Source organism: Xenopus laevis, chromosome 6S (genome assembly GCF_017654675.1).
Source record: "Xenopus laevis strain J_2021 chromosome 6S, Xenopus_laevis_v10.1, whole genome shotgun sequence".
NCBI classification, from domain to species: domain Eukaryota; kingdom Metazoa; phylum Chordata; class Amphibia; order Anura; family Pipidae; genus Xenopus; species Xenopus laevis.
The window spans coordinates 5,443,517-5,463,509 of NC_054382.1; the positions used below are offsets into that span (position 1 = coordinate 5,443,517).

The 19,993-nt window shown below is 37.0% G+C and overlaps 1 protein-coding gene across 6 annotated transcripts in view; it reads right to left on the reverse strand.

The window, feature by feature from the left end:
- LOC108719653 (obscurin) overlaps positions 1 to 19,993 on the reverse strand; it is a 133,989-nt gene that overhangs the window by 44,825 nt on the left and 69,171 nt on the right. For 4 of the 6 annotated variants that reach the window (XM_041567330.1, XM_041567329.1, XM_041567328.1 and 1 more), the window contains 10 exons: positions 18,886 to 19,152; positions 16,828 to 17,094; positions 15,251 to 15,511; positions 13,129 to 13,401; positions 11,533 to 11,799; positions 9,504 to 9,770; positions 8,817 to 9,089; positions 8,409 to 8,675; positions 5,623 to 5,889; positions 1,126 to 1,398 (listed from right to left, as the gene is read on the reverse strand). In XM_041567330.1, the coding sequence (XP_041423264.1) occupies positions 1,126 to 1,398; positions 5,623 to 5,889; positions 8,409 to 8,675; positions 8,817 to 9,089; positions 9,504 to 9,770; positions 11,533 to 11,799; positions 13,129 to 13,401; positions 15,251 to 15,511; positions 16,828 to 17,094; positions 18,886 to 19,152 (2,682 nt within the window). The remainder of the gene's footprint in view (positions 1 to 1,125; positions 1,399 to 5,622; positions 5,890 to 8,408; positions 8,676 to 8,816; positions 9,090 to 9,503; positions 9,771 to 11,532; positions 11,800 to 13,128; positions 13,402 to 15,250; positions 15,512 to 16,827; positions 17,095 to 18,885; positions 19,153 to 19,993) is intronic. The other 2 variants (XM_041567331.1, XM_041567332.1) reach the window with 2 other exon arrangements.

A 19,993-nucleotide genomic window follows, 5' to 3' on the forward strand; every position in this document is an offset into this window, starting at 1 on the left:
AATGAGTATTGGGACCAAGAGTTTCTTTAAAAATTTGGAAACAAAAATTCACAATATAATTGCGAAAGTAAAAAAAAAAAATACTGCAAAGTTGTTGTAAAAATATCTTTAAAAATTATAATAGAAGAATAGATAATTTCCATGCTTAGATATATTTGTATTTATTATGATGGTATTATTAATACTATTGTTATTATTATTGTTGTTGTTATTAGATGGGAATTAATTAATTCTGTTAGTAGTAGAGCAAATCTGACCTTGTTCATATAATATTTTTTTATTATAAACACATTTATGAGAAAGTAGAAGCACAATATAAGGCCAAAGTTTACTTCAGTTATAAAACATTGAAAATACACCCTAGTCAAAATCACACAAGTGCATTTTAACTCGATAAATATTAAGGGGCAGTTTTGCCATAATAGTAATTTTATTTAAAAAAAAACCTCAAACGTCAAAGAAAAGTCTGCCACATTTCGAATTAATCGAAATTTTTTTAAAAAAATACATTCCCATTGATTACATCTTGCTAGCTTTTAGATGCTGAATCTTTTCATTTGAGTTTCTGAGTTTCTTGCTCTTAAAGGATAAGTAAACCTTTAAAATAAGTGAATGTAAAATTGATGAGGGGGCTATTCTAAGCACTTTTGCAATGTCCATTCATTATTTATTTATTTTTAATTTCAAGATATTAAGGGATACATGTACTGTTAATATGAATGAATTTTGTTACAACAGCGCCACCTGCTGGTCATTTTCCCACCAGTCTGACCACCAAGTAGTCAAGGAAGTTGTCAGGAGAAAGAAAGAGGCTGCTCTGATGTTCTTCTGCTTAGGAAAACAATTAGAAACCTTTCTCAAATCTCCCCTAAGCAGAAGAACATCAGAGCAGCAAGTTTTGGAAACCGTAATTTGAATGTTGCCATTTCTGTTGCGAAAAAGTCGAATCGCGGTAAAGGCTTTTGATAAATCTGCCCTGTTATTTCAAAGTTGCAATTGTTTTTAAAAAAAATGAAATCTTGGCAGCCAAATAAAAACATGTTCAGAGGGTCTATCCCACAGTCCTGCAACTTCCCCTATAAAAATACATTATGAAAGAATTTGAGTGTAACTTCTAGTGCTTACCTTGCACATTCAAAAAGGCTGAGGTTACAGCAGCGCCCGCTATGAAGGTTACTCTGCAGCTCTCTTGAGAGGTGAGGTTTTTCAGTAAAAGAAGATGCCTACGACCATTTTCAAAATAAATCATCTCAATGTTTTCTGATGTCCTCGCAGGTTCATCATCTAACAGCCAGTTATAGTTGTAGCACTCAGGCTTAGACAAGTAACACTCAAAAAGTGCTTCACCTCCCTCTACGGCATCGATGTTCTCCAGCTCTTGCAGCACTTTATTCTTGGCTTTTGCACAAAACAAACAAACACAAACAAAAGAAAAACCTCAATTACTAATGTCAAGAAAGCAACACAACCCACATAGGACTTTTATACAGTGTGCATTAGAGGAAAATATATTGGGGCCAAATTCACTAAAGCGCAAATCGCCCAACGTTAGCGCAAATTTGCCAGCGTGACGTCATTTCGTTACTTTGCGGATTTACTAACGGGCGGTGGCGGAAATTCGCTAGTGGACCTACTCTAGTGCTACTTCACACCCTTACGCCAGACGAAGTTGCGCTATGGCGTAGGGTCAACTTTATAACGCTAATTCACTAACTTGCGCATTTTACTGAACGTTACCTCTTGCGCCAGACTTGCCTTCGCCACCTCAGACCAGGCGAAGTGCAATAGTAGATAGGGATCGCTTCAAACAAAGTTGACATTTTTTCGAAGTCCCAAAAAACGCTGGCGTCTTTTCCTTTTTTAAGGGTGATAGGTTGAAAAAGATCGTAAATTTTTTTTGGGGTACCCTCCTTCCCCCCTACATTTCCTAACATATGGCACCTAAACTATACAGTGGGCTCATGTGTAGGGCAATATAACAACTTTATATCATTTTATTAAGGTTCCCTGGGCTTTTGTAGTGTAATGTATTTGCTGCAGCATATTCGGCCATTGTACTTTAACTGCACGCTGTATGCAAATTAGCCAACGCTAGCGTAACTTCGAACTGCTGAGCATAATTTCGCCAGCGTTCGTTACCCTGTGCGCAACTTCAGATCTTCGTGAATTAGCATTGTCCAGGCGAATTTACGCCTGGCGAAGTGTTGCAATGTGCGCGAAGCCAGTGTTGGCGAATTTACGTCGGTTAGTGAATTTGCCCCTATGGGAGACGCCATTTCTGTCATTCTGAACTTTCGGGATAAGGGGTTTCCAGATAATGGATCCCATACCTGTATATATGAAGCTATTTATAGTCAAGTCTTGCAATACAAATGTAAACTGTTGCACTCTATTATAAAAAATGATAAATATATATATATATATATATATATATATATATATATATATATATATATATATATTTATATATCTCCAATCTTGTCCAAAAAAGAACGCACTTAGATCAGGAATGACCGAACAAGACATTGTAAGATTGATATCCCTGAAACCATATAGCACAAGATTATCCTGCCGTCTGTCCCTTTAAGATTGAAACCATAATCCCAGCTACAAGGGGTTTTCTAGTCTTGGCTATTACTTTAACTTATAATATCAGTGTTTCCAATGTTTAAGTCATTTTATTTTTTAAATAGTTACCCAATTATATGAACTACATCTCCAAACCAACTTAAAGAGAAAGGAGATAATTAGGGCCTTATTTATCAAAATTTAAATTTTTCTGATTATTTAAAAAAAAAAGAAAAAAAAAAGTAGAATCCATGATTGGACCTTATTTAAGGTTTAAATCTGATCGGGGACAAACACAAAAAAATCAAGTGAAAATCGAGTTTTTTCCCAAATCGATCAATTTTTTTTCAGAGTTTTTCCTGAATTTTTGTCCAAAAAGTCTGAAATAGCCAGATTTTTTGGATAATTCCAGCACAGACCACCAAAACTTCCAAATTGGATAGGGACATCTCCTACTTGTATACAACCTAGGTAGAACTGAGATGCTGTATTTTCAGATTCTGACTTTTTAAATCCTTGGGGTATAATAAATCTTGAAAAATTTGAGGTTTTTTTTTTCACAAAAAAAATTGGATTTTGTACAAAAAAATCCTTGATTTTTTTTTTCGAGATTTTTGCATTTGAACTTAAATAAACAACCCCCTAGATGTTTGGGCTGATATATGGTGAATATCTGAGATATTTTTTTTTCTCAAGAAAACTCTTGGAAATATGATTTCTTTCTTATTTCAAAACAAAATGGGTGGATTAGTGAAATGGATTGTTAGCAATAGGCAGTCAGTCCACTGGTGCTGGAAGACCTCACCGTCAACATCAAGCATAGCCACAACTCTAGTGCCTTCAGCTTCACACACATAGGGGCCGATTCACTAAGGGTCGAATATTGAGGGTTAATTAACCCTCGATATTCGACTATGAATTAAAATCCTTCGACTTCGAATATCGAAGTCGAATTATTTAGCGCAGATAGTTAATAGGATAGGATAATTCCTTCGATCGAACGATAAAATCATTCGAATCGAACGATTCGAACGATTTTAATCCAACGATCGAAGGATTATCCTTCGATCAAAAAAAGTTAGGCAAGCCTATGGGGACCTTCCCCATAGGCTAACATTGAGTTCGGTAGCTTTTAGATGGCGAACTAGGGGGTCGAAGTTTTTTTTTTAAAGAGACAGTACTTCGACTATCGAATGGTCGAATAGTCGAACGATTTTTACTGCGAATCCTTCGATTCGTAGTCGTAGTCAAAGTAGCCCATTCGATGGTCGAAGTAGCCCAAAAAAAACTTCGAAATTCGAAGTTTTTTACCTTCGAATCCTTCACTCGAAGTTAGTGAATCGGCCCCATAGGGGCAGATTTATCAAGGGTCGAATTTCAGAGTTGAAAATACTTCTAAATTCGACCACCGAATTTAAATACTTCTAATTCGAATATCGAATTAAAAATTTTTTTCAGCGAATATGGCAATCGTTCGATCAAATTTAAATCCTTTAAAGCGAATGATTCGAAAGATTTCAGCGATCGATCGAAGGATTTTAATTCGATGTGTAAAGACTTGGAAAAAGTTTGTAGAAGGTCCCCATAGGCTAACATAGCACTTTGGCAGGTTTAATTTGGCGAAGTATTGAAGTCGAAGTTTAGAGACAGTACTTTGATTATCGAATGTTCGATTATTCAAACTATTATTACTTCAAAGTCATAGTATCCTATTCGATGGTCGAAGTATCCAAAAAATTACTTTGAATTTCGCATTTTTTTACTTCGAAAATGCCCCATTGACTCCGCTATCTTCTGGGATGGCAGATCTATTGGTCAGCTTTGAATTTGACATGAAATGTTTTATTTAATACGAATGAGAGTTCACAGTAACTAATATTAATTTGAATCTATCATTTTGAACCAAATATTTATACTTGAGATTACTTTTAAAAACGATATATTGTATTGAAGTTGGAGCGATGACCCTGTTTAACATTGATATCTGTTTTGGTTCTGAATGATTCTACCCTTGTGAACTGGGGGCTTTATCCCAAAAAATCATGGGCTGTTTTTGACAGACTCTGTATAGATTATCATCCCACTAAATATATATTTTTCTATCAAAACCAGAATACACAAAAGGATTTACGTAGAAATAATCACCCAGGAACTAAACAACAGGCAATCAGTTAAATTCCAAAGTGCCTTTAAAAACATTTGAATTTTGTGCCAAAGTGTGATGGTGCGCACTATAGAAGAGCCAGCAACGAAGGAGGAAGGAACCACGCGCTTTGCGTCCCCCGGCCACTAGACCACCAGGGTAAGTGTCCCTTACACATTGTATATTCATATATGTGTTGTTTTTGCAAAATAAAAAAACTATTATAAATAAAAAATGTATCTTCAACCAGCATTTTTCCTGGTCAAATATTTTCACATGAAGTATAAACAGAGAGGTAGAACAGCTGTATAACTAGTGATGGGTGAATTTGCAGCGTTTTGCTTCAGAAACGGCAAAAAATTCGCGAAACAGCGCCAGCATCAAAAACGACGCCGGCGTCTGCTTTTGACGCTGGCGTCCGTTTTTTTTCTGCGAAAAATTCGCAAAACTGCACCGGCGTCTCGTTTTTGATGCCGGCGTACGTTTTTGATGCCATCGTTCATTTTTTTCGGTGAATTTTCACAAGCAAATTTTGGGCGTTTTGCGAATTTATTCGCCAATGGCGCCTATGTATAACACAAACACTTGCCGCTTGCTTACAAATGTAACACTCACACCAGAACATACTTTTATAGACACAGATAAAACCTGTTTTCATTGAGATGTTGTAAATGAGCCTAATAGTGGAGATGTTGTATAACTTTTCTGTTAAATAGATCACCTATCAGTGACCCACAGCCTTCCAAATGTTAGCGAACTACACATGCTTGTGCCTCTTACAGGGGCTCCAAAATATTTCTGCAATGGGACAATCAGTTGGCTGGTTCTGTTTGTGCAATGAAGACCTTTTGCTCATGCGCCAGATTCATAAGCAAAGTATCTGCCTCTGGTGTCCAAAGCATTAGCATTACCTTGAACGAAAACAGAGGCTGTTGTTTGTGCGGTGTCAGTACTACATGTGTAGGGCCCACAGTCTTCTAGGTCCACGTTGTGAATAAGCAATTCAACGAGGGAGCCACTTTGCTTCATTTCGTATTTAGCGCTGGTTTGTAGAACAAGAGCTCCCTTCCTCCATTCCACATGGGCATCGGCTCTGGATACTTTGCACTGCAATGAAGCGGTGCCTCCTTCCTCTGGTTCAACATTCTGAAGCTCTTGGGTGAATGTTACAGGTAGTTCTGGAAAGAAAAACATGGTTTATTTTAATTGTATCCACAGCTGGGAGCAGCTCCTTGATTCTGGGGTTCTGGCGTCTTACCTAAAAGTAAATCTGCAATTAAGAACATACTATACAAAAGTCATTCCATTCACAGCCACAGGCCACGTGCACAGGTCAGAGTTGGACAAAAATGTAGCATGATGTCCTCTCCTTCCAGGTATCTGAGACAAGCTGCCCCATGACCAGTTTTGTTTAATAAAAGTAGGGCCAGTGTTTGGAGCTTTGTATTATTTTGTGCCCCGCGTTAATGATTTTGAAGGTCACTTGTGCAACTAAAAGAGTTTCTACTATAGCCATCTTCAAATACCTCATTAATTGCTTACATAATCCAACTCCTCTTCTTCCCTTAAATTCTCTTTTGCCCCAAACATTTGTTTTTAACACTGGTTGCTAATTTGGCCTCTCCTGACAGAACATTGCCCTCTGGATGGGACAAACATGGACATCTAATCAGGCCAGGAATCAAATGCCATTGGTTTAGGATTGCATTGTACTATTGATGCAAATTTCTATCTGCATGGAGCCCTCTATGTAAGTCAATCACATGTAGGTTATCTTGATATGGCCCACTTGTTTAACAACCTGGATTTTGATAACGAGCTTTAGGTATTGTTTCCAATATCCCTAAGTCAATGTTGCCTAAAGTTGTCACCTCAACTTAAATGTTATCCCTGGCTGTTAATAACAACAGCAGAAATTTCACGGTTGTTTATCTTCATAATTTCGGAAAGATAAACTTTTTCCTTCTATTTTCCTTCCATTCAGTATACACAGATACATTTATAAATGGGGTTTAATGTAACGGTCAAATGCACGTCTGAAAAGAAAAATATGTAAAGTCAACAGGAAACTGCTCATGTTGAATGTTCCCTTTATTCTAAATTTTACATATTTAAACATCTGGAAACCAAAGAGATTAAAGGGGCAGATTTATCAAGGGTCAAAGTGAATTATAGAGAATTTTCGAAGTAAAAAAATTGGAAATTCAAAGTAATTTTTTGGATACTTTGACCATCGAATAGGATACTACGACTTCAAATTTACTTAGTTTCGAAGTAAAATAGTTCGAAAATTCGATAATTGAAGTACTGTCTCTTTAAATAAACTTTGACTTCAATAGTTTGCCAAATTAAACCTGCCGAAGTGCTATGTTAGCCTATGGGGACCTTCTAATGCATTTTTCTAAGTTTTTTGTAGTCAAAATAAAATCGTTCGATTGATCGCTGAAATAGTTTGAATAGTTCGATTCTAACGATTTAATCGTTCGATCGAACAATTTTACTTTGACTGCAAAACGGTCAAATTTGTTAAAAAAAACTTCGACTTCGATATTCGAAGTCGATTTATAACCAGTCGATGATTGAATTTCGAAGTTTATTTCATTTCGAAATTCGTCCTTTGATAAATCTACCCCTTAGTGTTGAATAGCATATAGTTTGAAAATACCAAACTCTGTGACATGAATCCACAGCTAAATGACACAAAGAAAAGGCACAAAGAGCCGTAGTATTCCAGTGCCCTCTACTGTAGTCAATATGGAAAACCAAGTTTATAAACTTTTTGAACTATCAAATCTGAAATACATTTGCACGTACACTTGAATCAATAAAGCTGGAATATTTTGACGGAATACTAGAAGGTATGAGTTTTTCTAAGGGCTTAAAATGTGGGACCTCAAAGTTTGGGACTTCAAACTGGAATACTGGTAAGTTCATGGACTGACTTCATCCTTACTCTTAGGTTACTTTAAAAAGACCTTCAGATTCAAAGATGGATTATATAGGATCATGCTGATAGGATTAATGGGTATACAGGGTTTGTCTATTTCTGATCATTTTTAGCTGGAAAATTTAGGGTTTACCTATTTATGACTATTTATTTTATTTTATATTTGTATTCAGTCATCATTATAGCGCTTACTTATTTTCATATGACAACTTTTTACAACTAAATACAATCGCCACATTACGGGGGTTATTTATCAAAATCCGAAAATATCTCATTATTTTCTGAAATATACTACGGCTAAATCTCTACTATTTATTTCCATTTATTTATCAATACATTTTCTTGAAAAATTCCAGTGTGGGAAAAAACTAGAAAAAAAACATTTTTCGGATTTTCCCCCCGAAAACTAATTTTTTTTTAGATCTTTGCACAAAACCCAGCACGAATCAGGATATCTTCAGGGCTTCTCCCATTGACTTATATACAACTTCAGCAGGTCTTCAGATACCAGATTTTTCGATTCTGACTTTTTCTATCCTCGGGGTATAATAAATCCCCAAAAAAATGTTTTTCCTTTACAAATAATTCAGACTTAACAGTAAAAAAAACTCTATTTTTTTTTAGCTTTTGGCATTCGGACTTTAATAAATAACCCCCTTAGTATTCGTAGGCCTAGTTGGCTGGTTGAGTTAATACTGTTTGCAAATACTGTTATACTTATTTCCATGAGCGTTAGGAGCGATTCCTTACGGTTGACTTGGAGTCTGGCTGATGTTGCTTCACTTTGGGCACTACAGCTATATTCCTCAGAATCCTCCGAGGTGAGGTCCTTAATGCATAAGGTGTGGACAGATCCATTCATGCTGATTTCATATCGCCCGCCATGTATGATAATCTTGGATCCCTTTCTCCATTCCACTGGAACATTGACCTTGGATATCTCACATTGAAGCACAGCCACTCCTTGTTCCTCTCCTTCAACTGGCTGAAGCTTCTTGGTAAACGTCAAGGCTACAGCTGCATTTGCATTATCATATAATAATTGGGTAAGAAAAAATAAACATTTCCTTTGTTAGTTCTACTATTAACTAAGATTTCTTAACCAAAGTGTATAACTAATTACAATGGAAAGGCCAGCGGTTTATCCATATACTCTACCTGTAACGCTAAGCTCTGCCGACGTTGTATTCTGCCCTACTCTAAAACTGACGATCCCAGTATCTTGTGTTGACACCTTTTTTAGTGTTAAGGTGTGAATTTTCCCTTTATGGCACGAAATCTCATTCATTTCATTGGACTGCAGTGGAACACCAGCTAAGCACCACTGTACATCTGGGGCATTTTCCTTGGACACTTTACATTTGAAGATGGCATCTTCCCCCTCTTCTACAGAAACGTTCTGAAGATGGTCAATAATGAACGGCTCTGGCTCTGAGGCAGAAGATTTGGGAAAATGTACATTTAGCTTCTGTTACCTACATCTGCTTCCCACTGTGAGATATTTGTTTATGAAATGTCACCTACAACAATGGACGCAAATACTTCAAAAGACCCTTCACTAGAGCAAATTGGGCTCAATGTGACTATTGAAAGTCATCAACTTTTCTTTTTTTAGCTATGCTTTAGTATTGAGAAGTTATACCTAACCATAATCATGATAAGTTGTCAACCCCATGACACACATTTTAAAAGTTGAGGGTGTTTTCTGCATAGCATTGGGTAGAAACTAAAACAAAGACCCTTGCCCCTAAACCTATATAATTAAGACATTTTTGAAGGCTTCACTCCACACGTTAATCATTCAGTTACATTTTACAATATGGTCCTCATGGTGCTCACACCAACCTTTAACACAGACATTAGCCACTGATTTCTGGTCCCCTGTATCACAGGTATATTCTCCAGCATCAGACATCTGAAGTTTGAGTATATGAAGTTCTACCACATGACCAGCCTGCTTCATTTCATATTTAGAACCTGGTTGAAGAGTAACTCCAGCTTTCTTCCACTGAATTGGAGCATTCGATTTAGAGACCTCAGCCCGTAGAATAACATATTTGTTTTCTTCTCCCTGCTCGTTCTGCAGAGGTTTTGTTATCTGCACTGGGAGGGCTACAACATAACAACATAGCAGTTCAGCCATTACCCAAGAAAGATTCTCTTGCAAGTAATTCAAGATATGCGAATTTAGTCCACACATGTAGATAACACTTAAACATTCAACAGACCAACACAGATACCCATGCAATGGTGGGAGGTGAGTTATTTAGGACACACATAAATATTACTGTGGACCAAGAAAATGTGCTCCAGAGGACATGAAAGCAGCCAAGAACAATGAACAGCTAAAAGGACAGTTTTTTTACATAAAACATAAGAAGAATGCTCTATATAGACAACAACAATCTCTGAGGAGAGGACACTTTTAAAGCTGGGCATAGACGGAAAGATAAAGCCTTGTGAATCAAAGTTTTGTATGATTTTTGGACCGTGGGTGGGTTGTCCCGACATCAGTCATTTAGTCGATCGGACAGGTTAAAAGATCTTTGATATCTGAAGATATCAATGTGTGTCTTTGCTATTTGTCGGACATAACTTTTGTTAGATTGCTGTCACGGCCAGAACATTGTCTGATGTTTCATATAATCACCTACAGGGCATACTGGTTTATTCTGCTTTAGTACTATGGACTACTATAAGAAAAAACGTTAAACTTTCAAAATGTTGTCTGAATGTCTGTAGTAAGATTTAGGGTATAATTTGGGCAATGCGTCTTCAGGAGAAAGTTGTGTTTAATGCTTCATCTATTATGAGTAGCCTCCTGGTTTTCTGGAGTGAATGGTACATCACTTGTCAACATACTGTTGCCATATTGCTCCCTTCTATAACTATGTTTGGGCAATGGGCTTGGATGGTTCTGTTCAGTCTCGTGGCTTTGAAATTCTAGTCCTAGCTAGTAAAGTAATTTATAGTTTCAAATCAATCATCATTTCTTGATGTGGAGTTTATTCTTTAAAGTAATAATGGCTTAGTTTGTGGTGGCCTTTATGTTTGCTCTAGAAAGGCAATGACATTGGATTCTCCCCAAGACACTTGGTTGTAACTTTAATATATGATGTACACAAGGATTAATTGGAATATGCACATGTGAATTGGGAAGAGGATACAAATGGCTTTGTCAGGCAAATCAGGAACACAGTAGCCCTTCACTTAATCATCCTAAGACATTGAATGGCCCATTGCCAAGGAATTCTCTAAATTGGCCCAGACAGGGTCTGCTCTTCATCTGTATATCATTGTAATATATAATATAATGTTGCAATAAGGTTGCACAATCATGGAGAGCTCAGCTCAGAGTGGGATCCACTTATTGAAAGTGGAGGGTGCTCAATCAGAATTCCCCTCCCTTACATTGGGTCATGGGTCAGTATAGAAAAAAAGGCCATTGATAAAGGCTTGATAAAGGGCCCGGGGGGGCCAGAAATTTTGCCTTTTTTGCTTATGGGCTTAATAAATCACCAATTTCGCTGAACAATCTTATGGTGTGCTTCTGGATTTTTCTCAATTTCTCAATATATAATGGAATTTCTTGCAAAGCTTTTTTTCTTCCTTAATACAGAAAGATTTCTATTGGGTGTAACTCAGACATTCTATTGTTGATAGTAGAGATAAAGAATTAAGAATTTTGTAAAGAGATGAAAGAGGAATGAAAAGAATGGAAAGAAAACAAAGGTCACATAATAGAAGACATACAAAGAATTGACAGACAGTGATACATGACTACGTGTATCTTCAAGTTATCTTTGATATATTTTTGCTTTGTAAATTCTGGCAAGTCATTATTCAGCCTGACTGCCAATTTAGAGAACTGTACCTGTGACTGTTACTTTTGCTTTTGTCTGTTGATGTCCAATATCACATGTATAGACGCCTGAGTCTTCAGGTTTGAGGTTATTGATCTGCAAAGAGTGAACAGCTCCCAGTTCCTTGATATCAAACTTTGCACTGGCAGATATCTGCTCTGTGCCTTTCCTCCACACCACTGGGACACTGGGCTGGGAGAGTTCACATTCAAGGACAACTGAGCCATCTTCTTCCACTTGTATATCCAGAAGATTTTTGGTAAACACTGGAAGTGGGGCTGAAATGGCAGAGAGTTCATTATAAAATGTTCTAGACCTTCTAGTGGAGTTACATCTCATGAAAGGGGTTTGATACTTAATACTCTGTAATTACTTCTTTTTTTATAGTTACTATTTACTGGACGGAGATGAACAACAAAGGAGATCCTTTGGCTTCTAAATGGGGGTAACAATATAAAATCTATTGTGGCAACAAGGTTTTTCTTTCATGGCATCACAAAGTAACAAGTCATCAAGTCAACCAATTAGGAGCATTGCTAATGGAGACCTCTTTCTGTCTGAATAAAACCTTTTGCCTGAATACAATACTTTTCATTAATATAGTCTACATTTGGAGAGAAATTGTACAGTGAAAGCCATTTTATGTTAGTCATGTGACTGTCTCTGTTTCCTTTCTAGCAAATGGACTTGCTTTATGGTTTATGATCCTAGATATAGTATTCAGGGTCAGTATCAAACAGCCAAAGCAGAGGAAGCTCCTTAAAATGTTCCTTGTAATTAGCAATAGAAAGTAAACATGCTTCCCTTGAACCAAAGGTCTGCATGTACAGGTATGGGACCTGTTATCCAGAATGCTTGAGACCTGGGGTTTTCCAGATAATGGATCTTTCAGTAATTTGGATCTTCATACCTTAAGTCTACTAGAAAATTGTGTGAACATTAAATAAACCCACCAGGCTGCTGTTGCTCCAAATAAGGATTAATTATATCTTAGTTGGGATCAAGTAAAAGCTACTGTTTTATTATTACAGAGAAAAAGGAAATCCTTTTTAAAAATTTAGATTATTTGGATAAAATGTAGTCTATGGGAGATGGCCATTCCATAATTGGGAGCTTCCTGGATAATGGGTTTCCGGATAACGGATCCCATACCTGAACAAGAACACAACAACCAATATAAATAGAGGGAACATTGAGAGGGACATTCACAAAATGATGGATGCAGCAGTTATCTGACTTCCATCATCCTCAGTATCTTACACTATCTCTCCATGACAAGTAGCAGCAGACACATTCAAGCCAGTGCAGTCCACAGCAGGATAGACCTGTGGTTATAGGACAGGGCCATTAACCAGAAAACATAGAAATAACACATATGTCCTGTCCTGTCATGGTCTTCCTATTTGTGTGGAACATAAGCAGCTCAATGACAATCAAATGATGGAGTTGGCATCAGCATACCATGCATACAACAAGAGGATTGTCAGGTAGACCTATAAATAATTGTGTTAGTTTGTATGTGTTCTAATATGTTTCCATTAAGATCTTGGGGAAGCTGGATGTTGGCTTTGCTATTCTTATCATAATGACCATGCTAATCACAATACCTTTCACGGTAAGTTCTGCTGTTGATGTGTATGGTCCAACCCTGAAGGTGATACTGCCTGTGTCCTCCTGTGTCACGCTGCTCAGTTTCAGCCTGTGGATCTTGCCCTTCTCCACCGAAATTTCATTCATCTCGTTGTTCGCCAGAGTGATCCCCTGCAGCTTCCACTCTACATCCTTGGCATCAGGGTGGGACAGTTCACACGTAAACACGGCATCTTCTGCTGCAAATACTGACACGTCTTTCAGGCCCTTCACAATAGTCACATCCAGTTCTAGAACCAAGAACGTGATTATTACTTTCCAGGGCACCATGTGGACATTACTAAAAAAGCCAAAATAAAAATATGTAGCACTTCTCACACCCCACATTTTGACATCCCACCAACTTTCCTTCAAAGTCGGTTGGATATCAAAAGTTGCTGTCAGTGTAGTAATAGGATAGTGGTATCCCAGCAAACTGGAAAATGAGGTTCAATGTTGATAAATGCAGGTTATGCACTTTGGCAAAAATAATATAAATGCAAGTTATACACTAAATGGCAGTGTGTTGGGAGTTTCCTTAAATGAGAAGGTTCTTGGGGTTTTTTGTAGATAACAAGTTGTCTAATTCTGGGCAGTGTCATTCTGTGGCTACTAAAGCAAATAAAGTTCTGTCTTGTATAAAAAAGGCATTAACTCAAGGGATGAAAACATAATTGTGTCTCTTTATAGGTCCCTGGTGAGGCCTCATCTGGAGTATGGGGGCAGTTTTGGACTCCAGTCCTTAAGAGGGATATAAATGAGCTGGAGAGAGTGCAGAGACTAAGTGCAACTAAACGGGTTAGAGGGAGGGAAGAGTTAAATTATGAGGGGAGACTGACAAGGTTGGGGTTGTTTTCTCTGGAAAAAAGGCGCTTGTGAGGGGACATGATTAGACTTTACAAGTACATTAGAGGACATTATAGACAAATGGCAGGGGACCTTTTTACCCATAAAGAGGATCACAGTACCAGAGGCCTCCCCTTCAGACTAGAGGAAAAGAACTTTCATTTGAAGCAACCTAGGGGGTTCTTCACAGTCAGGACAGTGAGGTTGGGGAATGCACTGCCGGGTGATGATTCAGTTAATGACTATAAGAGGGACTTGGATGATTTCTTGGACAGACATAATACAAAGGCTATTGTGATACTAAACTCTATAGTTAGTATAGGTATGGGTATATAGAATTTAATTAAAAGTAGGGAGGGGTGTGTGTATGGGGCTGGGTTTTCATTTGGAGGGGTTGAACTTGATGGACTTTGTCTTTTTTCAACCCACTTTAACTATGTAACTATATAACTATGTAACTATGTATCCCATTCCATTCTTATGGTCTGTGCTTCCCAATTCAAAGGGCCAGGGGTGGTGTCTTCATACACCATTTTTTTTACAATACACATAAATAATCACCAAAGTTTGAAGAAATAGAAAACTGCCAATAAATAAAACACAGAACCACTCTTTTATGTATTATGAATAGGCCCCTTAATGACTTGTCAAAATGTCAAAATAAAAAATAATGGGCCAGTTTCATTAGATGAGAAAACGCATCATCTAATTATATTCCAAATTTTTCCAAAGAGTAATATTCAGCTTTCTTGAGATACTTTCAACCATGAGATGAAGTATTTCACATTAAATGGCATAATCAATAGAAGTCTATGGGACATTCTGGAACCAAACTGGGAGATATATTTATTTCATTACATTTTTTCTGGCCCAATGTTGGAGAAATAAAACAGGAATGTTATTATTTTTGATGTTACATAAAAACACAATAGACAGGATTTTCTGGAAACATCTGTCAGAGATATAGAACAGTGGTAACTACCAGATCTGGCTCAGAACTGTAATGCTGAAGTAAGGTCTTTTTATATTAGGAGATGCCAATGTGGTCATTCGTGTTTAATGTTGCTAAGAATTTGGTTAAAAGAAAATTGCAAATGATTTAGTGCAACTGTTCATTTTTAAACAACTGTTCAATAAAATGTACGGCATGGGGGCTCACTTATAAGTGGGATGATGGACGACCCCGCTTCTACTATGCCCCCTCCATGGTCATCATTACCCAAGCTTCTCAAGTCCCAGGTACTGCAGCCTTACCATTAACTTTAAGAGTTGCTGAAGATTTCTTGCTCCGGGACAGACAGGTGTACTCTCCAGCATCTTCCAGCTCAAGATTGTGGATTATAAGTTCTCTGACTCCATCTTGTTCTTTCATTTCATACTTGGAACTCGCCTGAAGTGTCTGAGCTCCTTTTCTCCATTCCACTAAATTCTTCTTTGAAGATACCTCACAGCGGAATCGAGCTTTCCCACCTTCCTGAGCTTCCATGTTCTGCAAGTTCTGCAAGAATTGCAGCACTACAAAGGAACAGTAGAGTTGATGTTCATCATTATACTTCTCAGTGTTTTACAGGGAGTTCTCTTTCACACCAAACTGACCCATATCAATATTTCTCATGTAACATAATGTTTGATTTTTTCTGATGTCCCCTGTATTTAAAAATAGCAGGTTTTTTTTTTAATCGAGACTGAGGAATTTAGCTAAATGGCAGTAACAGATAGCAAGCAACAAGAGAACCAATCAAGGCCCTGTTATTTAGATGAAAGATTTTTATTGCTATGGATAAATGGATGGATAATTAGAAAGTGAAAGAGAGAAAGAGAAATAGATAGAAAGATAGATAGATAGATATAGGGATAGATAGATAGATAGATGATAGATAGATAGATAATAGATAGATAGATAGATAGATAGATAGATAGATGATAGATAGATAGATAATAGATAGATAGATAGATAGATAGATAGATAGATATAGGGATAGACAGATAGATAGATAGATAGATAGATAGATAGATAGATAGATAGATAGATGGTAGATAGATAGATATAGGGATAGATAGATGGACAGATAGATAGATAGATAGATAGATAGATAGATAGATAGATAGATAGATAGATAGATGATAGATAGATGATAGATATAGGGATAGATAGATGGACAGATAGATAGATAGATAGATAGATAGATAGATAGATAGATATAGGGATAGACAGATAGATAGATAGATAGATAGATAGATAGATAGATAGATAGATAGATAGATAGATAGATAGATAGATAGATAGATAGATATAGAGATAGAGGGATAGATAGATAGATGATAGATAGATAGATAGATAGATAGATATAGGGATAGATAGATAGATAGATAGATAGATAGATAGATAGATAGATAGATAGATGATAGATATATAGATAGATAGATAGATAGATAGATAGATAGATATAGGGATAGATAGATAGATAGATAGATAGATAGATGATAGATAGATAGATAGATAGATAGATAGATATAGGGATAGATAGATAGATAGATAGATATAGGGATAGATAGATAGATAGATAGATAGATAGATAGATAGATAGATAGATAGATAGATAGATAGATAGATAGATAGATAGATAGATAGATGGATAGATGATAGATGATAGATGATAGATAGATAGATAGATAGATAGATAGATAAATAGATAGATGATAGATAGATAGATAGATGATAGATAGATGATAGATAGCATAAGAGAGAGAGAACTAGATAGATAGATTCATAGATAGACAACTTTAGGTAGACATTGCTCTAGTTATACAGTAACTGAAATTCTACTCACCACTGACTTTGATGGTAGCGGTGGTCTGCTGGTCTCCTGTATCACACGTATATTCATCCCCATCTCCTGCTTCAACGTCATAGACCACAAGTTCAGCCGCAACCCCTTCTTGTCTCATCTCATATTTAGCACATGGGAAGAGCCCAATGGTTCCCTTCCTCCATTCAATGGGGACATTTGGTTTTGTGGTTTCACAGCGAAGAGTCACGTTGACACCTTCCTCTACTGTTGTGTCTTTTAGTGGTTTCTTGAAGAGCACTGGCAGAGCTAAAGAGAAAAATATTGAGAGGACATATAAAAATTCAGATGCTACAGCTGTTAATGATGTTGACTCCAAACTGACTTACGCCCACACGACCTGGGTTCCACAACAGATTGTATCAACTCCATGTGCACAATATTATCACAATTCTATATTTTTCTATACACAGCTCATTCATAGAATGCTTTGCAAGGACCCCCAAATTTTCCTTACACTCCTTTATGTTATATATGTTATATATGTTATATGTGTTATATATAAAATCAAGTCAGAAATACTATTACTAACAACCAGAATAACCTTTTTGCTTCTGTGCTGTCTGTGCTCCCAGGCACAATATAAGGGACACAAGACTCCATTATTTAGCCTTGTGCTTTTCACCTTATCCACAAAATTAACCTCAAGTATAGATGACAGCAAATGTGTTGTGATGGTAAGAATGAAATTCTGTGCCAATGTTTTATCTATCAATTCTGAATTATTCCATTAAAGTTAATAGACTCTTCTGCCATCTTTAAAGGAATGGTAACACCAAAAAAATAAAAGTGTTTTTAAGTCATTTAAATAAAATGTATTGTTGCTCTGCAATGGTGTGTTTGCTTCAGAAATACTACTATAGTTTATATAAACAAACTGCTGTGTAGCCATGGGGGCAGCCATTCAAGCACAGGATACACAGTAGATAACAGATAAGTAATACTATAGTTTATATAAACAAGCTGCTGTGTAGCCATGGGGACAGCCATTCAAGCACAGGATACACAGTAGATAACAGATAAGTACTACTATAGTTTATATAAACAAGCTGCTGTGTAGCCATGGGGGCAGCCATTCAAGCACAGGATACACCGAAGATAACAGATAAGTACTACTATAGTTTATATAAACAAGCTGCTGTGTAGCCATGGGGGCAGCCATTCAAGCACAGGATACACAGTAGATAACAGATAAGTAATACTATAGTTTATATAAACAAGCTGCTGTGTAGCCATGGGGACAGCCATTCAAGCACAGGATACACAGTAGATAACAGATAAGTACTACTATAGTTTATATAAACAAGCTGCTGTGTAGCCATGGGGGCAGCCATTCAAGCACAGGATACACAGTAGATAACAGATAAGTACTACTATAGTTTATATAAACAAGCTGCTGTGTATCCATGGGGGCAGCCAGTCAAGTACAGGATACACAGTAGATAACAGATAAGTACTACTATAGTTTATATAAACAAGCTGCTGTGTAGCCATGGGGGCAGCCATTCAAGCACAGGATACACAGTAGATAACGGATAAACTCAGTATAATCCCATTGTAAACTACAGAGCTTATCTGTTATCTACTGTGTATCCTGTGCTTGAATGGCTGCCCCCATGGCTACACAGCTTGTTTATATAAACTATAGTAGTACTTATCTGTTATCTACTGTGTATCCTGTGCTTGAATGGCTGCCCCCATGGCTACACAGCAGTTTGTTTATATAAACTATAGTAGTACTTATCTGTTATCTACTGTGTATCCTGTGCTTGAATGGCTGCCCCCATGGCTACACAGCAGTTTGTTTATATAAACTAAAGTAGTGTTTTTGAAGCAAACACACCAATTGTACCAGTGCAGAGCAACTGTTCCTTTAATGAACCTAAATATGAGAGGCCCAAGTGTATACGACTTTATGATTATCAAAGGTGCCAATCTACTTTACTTTACAAATTAATAAAATGTTTCTGCATAATTTCTAGTATTTTGTTTAATGAATGAAGCCATATCCCCTGGTGTCTCTGTTATTAAGTATGTTACCTTTTACTGTTAGATAGGCCCTTGTTTCCTGGTCCCCAGTATCACAGCTGTACTCTCCTGTGTCTTCCAACCTGAGGTTGTGTATTATCAGTTCTGCAACACAGTCCTTCTGCCTGATCTCATACTTGCTGCCCTGCTGAAGGCCTAGGCTTCCTTTTCTCCATTCGACTGAGACATTAGGCTTAGACACTTCACATCGCAACGTCAATGTGTCACCCTCCTCAGCCTCAGTGTTCTGCAGAGGCTTTGTGAATACACATGGCAGGGCTGAAGAAAAACAAGTACAAAATATCTAAGTGGGAAAAACTACAAAGTATCAGCACATACTGTACTGGAAACCAATAAGAACCTCTGAAGAAAAACAAAATACTTAAAGGGATTCTGTCATGATTTTTATTGTGTAGTTTTTATATCTTAATTATACTGTTTACACTGCAAATAATTCCGTCTACAATGTAAAATGTCATTCCTAACCCAACAAGTGTATTTTTTAGTTGTAATATTGGTGTGTAGGTGCATCTCAGGTCATTTTGCCTGGTCATGTGCTTTCAGAAAGAGCCAGCACTTTAGGATGGTACTGCTTTCTGACAGGCTGTTGTTTCTCCTACTCAATATAACTGAAGGTGTCACAGTGGGACCTGGATTTTTACTATTGAGGGATGTTCTTATATCTACCAAGGAGCTGTTATCTGGTTACTTTCCCATTGTCCTTCTGATGGGTGGCTGGGAGGGGGTGATATGAATCCAACTTGCAGTACAGCAGTAAAGAGTGACTGAAGTTTATCAGAGCACAATTCACATGACTGGGGGCACCTGGGAAGCTGACAATATGTCTAGCCCTATGTCAGATTTCAAAATTAAATATTAAAAAATATGTTTGCTCTTTTAAAAATTGGAGTTCAGTGGAGAATTCTGCTGGAACAGCACTATTAATTGACACATTTTGAAAAAAAACAAACATTTTTTCCTGTGACAGTATCCCTTTAAGTATCTGATAGGTATCTGATGTTTTCAGTCCTACTATAAGCCAGGGACATCTGCATGTAAATAGGTTTCAACATCCGAGCATTCCAACGACTAATTAGAAAAATTCAGAAAATTATTTTCT